This window comes from Calliphora vicina, chromosome 5, assembly GCF_958450345.1.
Source record: "Calliphora vicina chromosome 5, idCalVici1.1, whole genome shotgun sequence".
NCBI classification, from domain to species: domain Eukaryota; kingdom Metazoa; phylum Arthropoda; class Insecta; order Diptera; family Calliphoridae; genus Calliphora; species Calliphora vicina.
In genome coordinates this window covers 43,294,782-43,304,730 of record NC_088784.1, presented here as the reverse complement: position 1 = coordinate 43,304,730, position 9,949 = coordinate 43,294,782, and the positions used below count along the sequence as shown (strand labels likewise).

The following is a 9,949-nucleotide window of genomic DNA, read 5'->3' as shown; positions in this document are numbered from 1 at the left end:
TTTTCTAAAAAAAATCAAATGTACTCTTAAGTTAGAAATTGGGGATCTCTTATAATAAATTACATACATAACTATCAATGTATAGTTAAAGAGAGATTTTCTTTTGCATACTCGCATGAATCAACCTGTGTGCATTTTTATTTAAAATAAATTTTTAACAGACCCTTTGTTTTATTTTCTGATAAGATAACAATAAATTGTGGTGGGTATATTTTGTTTAAAAAATCAGAGATAACACTCCCAACCAACCACTCGTACTAACTAGTATTGAATATTTTATTTTAGGTTTGTTGGAAGTTGACACAGTTCTGTTTTCGTAGTGGAAGTGTTAAGGTAACCTTTTAAACCAAAACAAAGGTATTTTTAAAAAGAACATTAAAATAAAATAATATTAAAACTTAAATATGAATTTGTTTGGGACTGTGAAAGAAATATTAATTTGAGTTTAATTATTGTGCATAAACCCATAAAATATACTTACATATGTATAATCATTATTAAACTGATTGTTTTAGTGAACATATAAGGAAAATATAAATTTGATAAGATCAGCCATTCGAATTATTGATAACTCATATTTTTCCAATTTTATATCGTCGGCTGAGTCATTATCTATTTTGTGTTATCAATTAAACACTTAATGTACTGTTGTATTTAAGTAACTAATAAAAATATCACCTTTTAATATAATACTTTACTATTTTACATTCCACAGAAAGAAACTATTTGAACGCGTCCAATTGAAAAGACTTGCAAAGAAAGTAAAAAATAAAAACACCAAACCCCAAAAATGACGCGTAATTCGGTCATAATTACGCTAAGTGTGTTATTGGTAATTGGCAATGTAGGTTTTCTATATGCTGACGATAATACAACTCAAAAAGCAGTGCCTTTACAGAACACGAACTCAACGGCTGCACCTGTAACTACCAAACCGCCCGCAACAACTCAAGCACCTGCAAGCACAACGAAGGTATGTATGTCCATTAAAAAAATATCCATATATGGCTATAGAAAATCACTTTTGTCCTCCAATTTCCAACTGTCCATCAAATTATTGCAACAATAGTCAGTCACCATTATGATTTAAGTTTGATCCGAATCTAATTGTAGGTATTGGAATTACTTAATTGGATTCAAAGTTCAAACCATGGAGAAAATATACATAGAGCGGAAACTAGAAAACACAAAAAAAAACACAGAAAATTATTCGAAAAAGTTACACATACGATTGTTGTTTTTATTTTTACATGGTGTTTTTACTAATACATTCTCACCACTTAGGATTTTGACAACTGACTTAGGTCTTTGACAGGAGAGTTTATGATCTAAGTGTATTAATCTATGGTTCAAACCAGGGCACACTTAGAAAGGTGACTGCGGTGAAACAGGATTATTTTTTGATTATATTCAGTTTGAACTGTCAATTCACTTGTGGTTGTTGTGGCGAAAAATACAACAAACCCAAATGTTTTAGCAACTTTGACAGTTCACTTACCTTTTAACAAAAACAAAGTACCTGTTGTTTTTGTATTGTTGTAGTGATGCAGTGCCCTACTTCAAACCATAAGGTAACATAGTTAGAGACGTAATTGTCAAAAACCTAACTCTTGCTGCAACAAAATAGTGTTTTGACAATATGTTTTGTTGTTGTAACGAGCATGATAACGAACGTAAGCAAAATAGAAGTCAACTATGGCTGACAGTGAAATGTAAAAAACTGCGAAATGGAACGGAATATTTAAAAGCGATTAATTTATTTTAAATGTGTATTAATGTATGTCTCTATCCAGTATTTATACAATAAAATATCTCTATTGGTTTTTGTTTAATTGGCTTAAGTACCGGTCGCGAACGTACGATTTTTCCATATGTTTTTTTATTATTATCACCATGCATTTTCCCATAAATATCTTCAAATTTTCTTAACAAATAAATAAGTATCTTCAAAGTCTGTTTTTATTTTGCCACCAATTTTTAATTTTAAACACTCATATTAAAGTTAACACCTGAGAACCTTTGAAGCCGAAAATTCAGGTCTCTATGTAAACATTTTCCCTATAAACAGGGTGATTCAATATTCATTTATTATTTATCTGACTGAAAAGTAGGATTTTGTAATAAATTTGGAAAATTTTATCGCTTATAACTTTTTATTTACAAAATGGATTTTAATGAAGTAAACGGTTTTCGTTAAAATGGTTTTATAGCTTTAATTTTGATGTAGGTATATGTTTCCACCACTTTTGAAATCGCTTCCATATTATTTTTAAAAATGTGTTAAATTTTACATAAATTTAAGGTTTGATGGAATAGAACCTTAGGGAATTCATAATATTTCGTAAAAAGCCTAGTACCATTTTAAAGCACGTACTCTCTCCTTTACTTACATACCCATTTCGTTTTGCACTTTTTTGCTCTTTTTGAGCTTGATAAATTTTTCTGACTCATGTCTGATGATTACCACCATAAATGTTGAGTAGTATAAATGCATTCTTATAAACTAAGTACAGGTCGCAATTTTAAAGAGATTTCCATAAAATTTACACTATACAAATTTTTTCGGCCCAAGGACGAATCCCATTGAAATTGGCTAAAATCAGTAAATTATTTCACCTAGCCCCAAACAAATGCCCTCCCGAAATTGGACTTTATCCGTCATAAATGTCAAATTAATATAGGTATCTAAACAAAATTCCTTTCCAAATTAGTTTTGTGTATACGGAATTCATGTCACCAAATTTTATGACGATCGGCTCATAATTAATCATAGCTTCCATATAAGGCCCACTTCCGAAAATCACTTTAACGAGCACAAATCTCTTACAAATGTTGGTGGCTACACAAAATTGAACACAAATAACTTTAATATAGACATAATTCAGACGATTTAATTTCATGGTGATCGATCCATAATTAGTCATAGCTACCGTATAAGGACCTCTTCCGTAAATCACTTTAATAAGCATATATCTCTTAAAAATGTTGGTATACATATATAGACATAAATCGCATGACCTAATATCATGGCGATCGGTCCTTAATTAGTCATAGCTCCCATATAAGGCCCTCTTCCGAAAATCATTCACGAAAATAAATTATTGAAATTTAAAAAAAAAATGATTTTGCTCATTTTCTTAGTTTAGGGTATTATATGGTCGGTCTTACTACTGTTATCATTATTTATTAAATTTTATTGGAAAATAAAATATTTCTAATAAAAAAACTTTTGTAAAAAAATCCAACAATTTATTTAATTTTCTTTTTTAAATATTCAACAAAAAGATGGACTCCGACTTTGTTATACATTTATATGCAAACTGCAAAAAAATGTCTTACTTAAATTATGGCTCATAATTCTTAAGAATATAACTATCAATTTTATAGACATCATAACTATATCACGCCACAACCTAATATTCAAAATACAGTAGTTTTGACTTACCTGCCTTTCACTTAAGAGCATTTTGCATATAAGTGCACTAAACTTGTGTTTTGTATATTTATTTGTCAAACTCCATACAAATTCGTTAATTTAAGTGCATTGTTCATACCTGCACATTTAAGATAAGTGTATAATACTTTAGGAAGCTATAACTGGTTTTCATGAACAAAATTTCATTTAACTGCTTAATATAAAATTAAATCAAAACAAAATAAGAAAAATACGATTTTGAATAAAAAATTGTGTTGTAAACTTCTTAATAATTTTAAAAGTAGCTAAAATACCAAATTTGTCGTTATTTTTAAAGCGGAAACATCACAAAACTTCATGTAAATTATTTGCCGTTAACTGCTTTTTGGAGCAGTAAACTTAAAAGGACTTACCAGCATCAATAAGCAGGTAAGTTAACTGATGTTAACTGCACTTTTAACTTACCTGCACAAAATATCGTGCAAAGTTGGTTGTGCAGGTAAGTCAATATTACTGTAATATACCAAAATAAGGGTAAACAAATCATCAAACAAAAAAACCGCATTAAAAAATTCCGCCCGTATCAAAAATTATGGAGTCTTGACCGCTATTTTATGTATTAGTGTACAAAAAAGCTTATGTCATTTCCATTAAGACATATTTGGTCATGTAGTGGGATGCGAGTGGGATATCTATCAAAATAAATATTTTGTAACTCAACACATAAAATTTGTGTGTTAAAACATTTATTTTGATACTATCCCACTCGCATCCCACTAAGAGACCAAAAAGCTCTTAAAGGAATGGACCTAAGCTTTCATTTGAGCAAAAAAAATTTTGGAAAAAAGTTCGATTTTGCCAAAAAAAAAATCAAAAATTGTATATCTTGTGTTACAAAACATTTATTTTGCTATATATCCCACTCGCATCCCACTAAGCAACCAAATAGGTCTTAAAGGAATGCACCTAAGCATTCTTTTGAGCAAAAAAAAACTTAGATTTTGCAAAAAAAAGTCAAAAATTGCATATTTTGAGTTAAAAAATTTTTTTTGGATAGATATCGAACTCGCATCCTACTAAATAAGTCCTCAAGGAAAATATCTAAGCTTTATTTTAAGAACAAAAAAGGGCCCATTTTGAAAAAAAGCCAAAAATTTTGATTTCGGAAAGATTGAAGAAATAGCTATCTAACTATTTGGGACACATTTTTCTAAAAACAATAGGTAATAAGTTACATGGATGAGAAAAATCACATGTTTGGTCAAAATGTAAAATTTTGACCCCCTCTAACTCAAAGAGTTCTTGACCGATCTTGTTGAAAAATTGTGTATGAATTATTTGGTTGGTGTAAATTTCATCCCGATCGGAAGACATCGATTTTAAAAGTTGGTTCACTTGATGTGAAATCCCCCATATGTATATTTTAAGTAAAAATAAGCTTTTACATTTCTTGTTTTAGTGGCCTGAAACACGTTAAAGGCCTAGCGAATTTTTTATAACTTTAACATTTTTTAACCAATTTTTGTCTTTTATATTTCATTATAATGACAATTACGTACACATTTCGATTCTTTTAAATTAAGTTGCAAAAGTAATTATTTAATGGCAAAATTAAAAAAAAAAAAAAAAAAACTGAAAAAATTGCATTGTTCCCCTTGTAATTGCACCACAAAACTTCAGCGTCGTTGCGGCACCAGTTAACTATATCCTATCATCTAGAGTTGGGCATAATAATCGTTCCTTTTACTGATTGTTTATTTTTAATCAGAACAAATAAATGAACAAGTTTGTTCTTCTTGTTCAGTTGTTCATTTTTATTTTGCGGTATTTGACTGAACTAAGGGATATATTTGCAGATAGTGTACAAAACGAACAGGTGACAACTGCTCTTGGAAACAAGGGATTATAATAATGAAGAAAACCAAAATGTGATTTAATAAAACTCAAACAACTTAAATGCCATTTTAAAAAGTTTTTCAAGATATATCTTTCAAAAATTTACTGAAACGTCGAACGAACAAAAATAATAAGGTGAATAAAAAGAACAAGAAGACTGAACAACTTTAAACTGTTCACATGACTGGATTGTTCAATTGAACTTGTTCGTTCATGAACAACCCAACTCTACTATCATCCTAATATTTTACATGACGTATTTCTACAATACCTAGAACAATTCTTTCTACAATACATAGAACAATTTTTTCGTCCATACATTCTTGAGCACTCTATTGGAAACTACATACAAACATACATAATCTTACATGCTACATACTGGTACTGCATTACCATTCATAGATTTATTTTTATCATCCTCAAAGTATGTAATGTTTTATTTCAAATTGTATCGTATATTTTTATACTTCAGCCAAAAATAATTATAAAAGACTGAATAACACCAACAAGTGGCTACACCGCGGCTGATATCAGCAAAACCATTTTTATACCCTACACCACCATAGCCATAGTATATTGGGTTAGTGCTGATGTTTGTAACATGCAAAAATATTGTCCCAACACCCACCTTAAAGTATACCAATCTGATCAGAATCACTTTCTGAGTCGATTAAGCGATGTCCGTCCGCTTAATAAAACTACAGGTCGCAATTTTAAAGATAATTCGATGAAATTTGGAACAAGCTTTTCTATTCCCTCAAGGACAAAGCCTATTGAATATCAGTTCATTATTTTTACAAGCCCCCATACGGATGCCCTATCTGAAAACAATTAAGCTCTCATAAATATCTTAGTTATATTCAAATTAAACACAATTTAGTTTTTTATACTATACCACCAAATTTTGTGACGATCGGTTCATAATTAGTCATAGCTCCCAATCAATTTAACGAGTATAGATATCTTAAAAATGTTGGTACTCTAATAAAATTCAACACAAATAAGTTATATACATATGTATATGGGGGATTTCACGTCAAGTGAACCAACTTTTAAAATCGATGTCTTCCGATTGGGTTAGACCTATTGGATGAAAAAAAACACATGTTTGGCCAAAATATCAAATTTTGACCCCCTTTAACTCAGAGAGTTCTTGGCCGATCTTGTTGTGTCTGAATTACTATCCAATAGGTCTAACCTTGGTGTAAATTCCATCACAATCGGAAGAAATCGATTTTAAAAGTTGGTCCACTTAACGTGAAATCCCAAATATACAAATGTCATGTCACATAATTTTGTAACGATCGGTCCATAATTGGTCATAGCTCCAATATAAGGCCCACTTCCGAAAAACATTTCAACACAAATATTTTTCATATGTACAGAAGACATACCACCTAATTTTATAGTTCATAATCTTCTCGATGTATGGTATCATATGATCGGGCTTGACCGACTATATTTTCTTACGTGTTTGCCCATAAGAAATGAGCATGTGACCCGCTAATGTTAACATTGTTAACTCCATTTTAAAAAAAAGTTAATGTTTTATTTTAAATTTTATCTTATTTATTTATATTTTAGCCAAAAATAATTATAAAAGACAGTGAATTGTGCAAAAAATGTTCGTGTGATATTCAATACCTTCAAATCGATTGTAGCAACAAATCAATGACATCTTTGTTCTCTGCTGAAGAATGGCAGACATTACAGAACGGCGATGTATTATTCGAAATAATGAAACTGAATCACAATGAAATTTCGTACATTCCCGTATTGCCAACGTATCCGGTTAAATCGTTGTATCTAAGTTTTAACAAAATCAACAATATTAGTATTGGAGCCTTTCAAAATCTCTCCCAGCTGACTGTTTTGGACTTGTCGAATAACAAATTGACATCGAAGATCCTCAAACCACATGTATTCAAGGGAATGTATGCCGCTGATAAATATGAACCCCTAAAAAATTTAAGAACTCTTGACTTGGCCTATAATGAATTGCACACCTTAAACAGTGATCTATTCGAACATTTGCCCGATTTGGAGACACTGATTTTGTGCAAAAACACTTTCCATATAATCGATCCGAGTACCACAATTGCTATAGCAAGTTTGAATTCCTTGAAAGTAAGTATTTCATAAATTATGGAATTATTTACAGATCGATGTTTTAAATTGTGTTGTTACACATACAATTGAAAAATAATCATTGGTTTATTATTTTTTAGACCTTGGATATATCTTATATGGAACTTAGTGAACTACCTGATACTTTATTCCATAGTCCCATCGAGTTGGAAACATTAATTTTAACTGGAAACTTATTCCACACTCTACCTGCTGCCTTGTCCCGAACCAAACACTTAAAGAAATTAGTATTAGACGAAAATCCTTTAAGTGATTTTGACAATACCAAGTAAGTAAATTTCTTTATAAATTTTCAAAACACCACATTGTTGCCTTTAAACTTTCAGTGTATTCAAATCATTAGGGGAATTGGAATATTTGAGTATCTCTTATTTAGAGGATGTTACAAAAATCGGTCCATGGGCTTTAAGCGATTTACAGAGTAAGTGATAACACTACAGATGGTGAATCCAACTCAAGTCTGACAGCAAATGAATTTGACAACTCCGATTTGAATGATATTTACCACAGTTATATTGCAACTATATATAAAATCAATAACATTTCGACTCCAGACTCTTTAAAGTCTTAAAAACTTAGCAAATAAAGGTAAACATTTCACAAATGTGTACATTAGAGCGGTTCAAAAAAACACTTATATTGGATTTTTCATACCAAATCCCAATTTTGACTTTAAATAAAAATTTTGTGAAAAATTTTGAATTTCACAAAATGAAAAAATCGTTTTCAATTTAAATAAATGCTAAATGACTAAATGATTTTTAAAATGGACGGATTTCGAGAAAATTAAGTTTGTGGTCACAAATTTATTAAAATTATTTAATTAAAAAAACATTTCGTATGCTATGTACTACCTTATAAGCACTAAAGCCTACAAATTCAAGCGCTTGAACATTTTATTGGAATTTGACTTGAATGCTATTTTAAACTTTGAAATAATTAAATATTTTCCAAACAAAACACATGTGGCTTGAATTTATTTTCCTTTTTAATGGAGAATGCTATTGATAAAAGTGTAATACAACTATAATTCAATTGCTTAACACTGGATTCAAGGCTTGAATTACACTTGATTTCAAAGCAATTTTTAATACATATAAATTAGACTATAGATATTGTAAAATTAATCCTTTACTGGACGAAATTTTTATGTTATCATAGGTTAATGAAGTAATATTTCTGGAGCGGAAAGGGATTCCATTCAAAAAGGTGGATTGATTTCATTAACACTTTGAATAGATAATGTCTGTGGTAAATTTCATGAAAATTTTAAATGAAAAATTCTGAATATATCTAATTTCTATCCGTTCAACAATGGATTTCCATTTATCATTTTGATTTTTATTTATTTTATAGATCTAACCACTTTAATAGCTGCCAATAATCCTCATTTGTCAAGTATACATGAATTGGCGTTTACTAAAAATACTACAAATCCAGACTTATTCGATTATCCACCATTGAAAAAGGTTTGTTTATTAAAAACAAGTAAAGTTTAAATAAATTGAACTCCATATTTATTTCGTTTAATTCATACAGCTTTATTTACACAATAACAACCTTACAACGATTGAACACAATTGGGTGGTTCGTTGGCAGACAATTACTGAACTCGATTTACGCTTCAATCCATGGACATGTGACTGCACCAACAGTTGGTTTATTCATTCGTTAATGAAACAAATTAATAATACCACACCCCTACTAACACATGATGTCAACTGTGCCGCTCCATTGGCTTGGAAAAACAAGCCTCTTCTAGAGTTGAGTGCAGACAACAAGGAACTTGTATGCGAAAACGCCAGTCATCCCGAAAACGACAGTTTGATCTTGGTCGGTATATTAGTGGGTGTTTTGATAGGCATCCCATTGACCTTAGGAGGATTGGTAATATACCGGAAAGGTTGTTTCGGTTTACTAAATCGTCGAAATCCTGGTACAGATCGTTCCTTATATAATCGTGCTAGTTTTGCTGATGAATTTCACATTTAAATGTAATTTACTTAATTACATAATATATGTATTACAAATTTTAACATAAATACCTGTATATTTTCCGTACTTTTTTACAATAGAAAGACTTATCTAATAAAGAAATTGTTTTGTAATAAATACAAAAATAAGTCAATTCTTATTGCCTGTTTCACTAAATGCAAACGAACATTTTCTTTCTTTTTTTATATTGAAAACAATAAATAAATTTTAAAATGTTTTGAAAGAAAGAAAATGTTCGTTCGCATTTAGTTAAACAGGATATTAAATTGTTATCTTGTACATTCCCTTTTTAATTTTAAATTATGATAGCGAAAACGATATTATCAGGCCCAAAGTATAACAAGTAGCCCAACTCTTTGACAGCAGTACCTAACTCTAAACATGTCTTAGTGAAAAAGTACCTAAGTCTAAATATGTCTTCGTAAAGAAAATGTATAGAGTAAGTTCGGGTAATGTTGTATAGCTGCTTTTCTCTAAAACTAAGAACATAGGAGT

General features: G+C 30.0%; 1 protein-coding gene across 1 annotated transcript; it reads left to right on the top strand.

The window, feature by feature from the left end:
- The first annotated feature begins 243 nt into the window (after positions 1-243).
- Positions 244-9,587, top strand: LOC135961729 (leucine-rich repeat neuronal protein 1). The gene is made up of 7 exons (XM_065513283.1): positions 244-357; positions 716-973; positions 6,896-7,438; positions 7,540-7,727; positions 7,786-7,880; positions 8,816-8,928; positions 8,999-9,587. The coding sequence occupies exons 2-7, from the start codon at positions 791-793 to the stop codon at positions 9,449-9,451; spliced, it is 1,575 nt and encodes a 524-aa protein (XP_065369355.1). The 5' UTR covers positions 244-357; positions 716-790; the 3' UTR covers positions 9,452-9,587.
- The last annotated feature ends 362 nt before the right edge of the window (positions 9,588-9,949 follow it).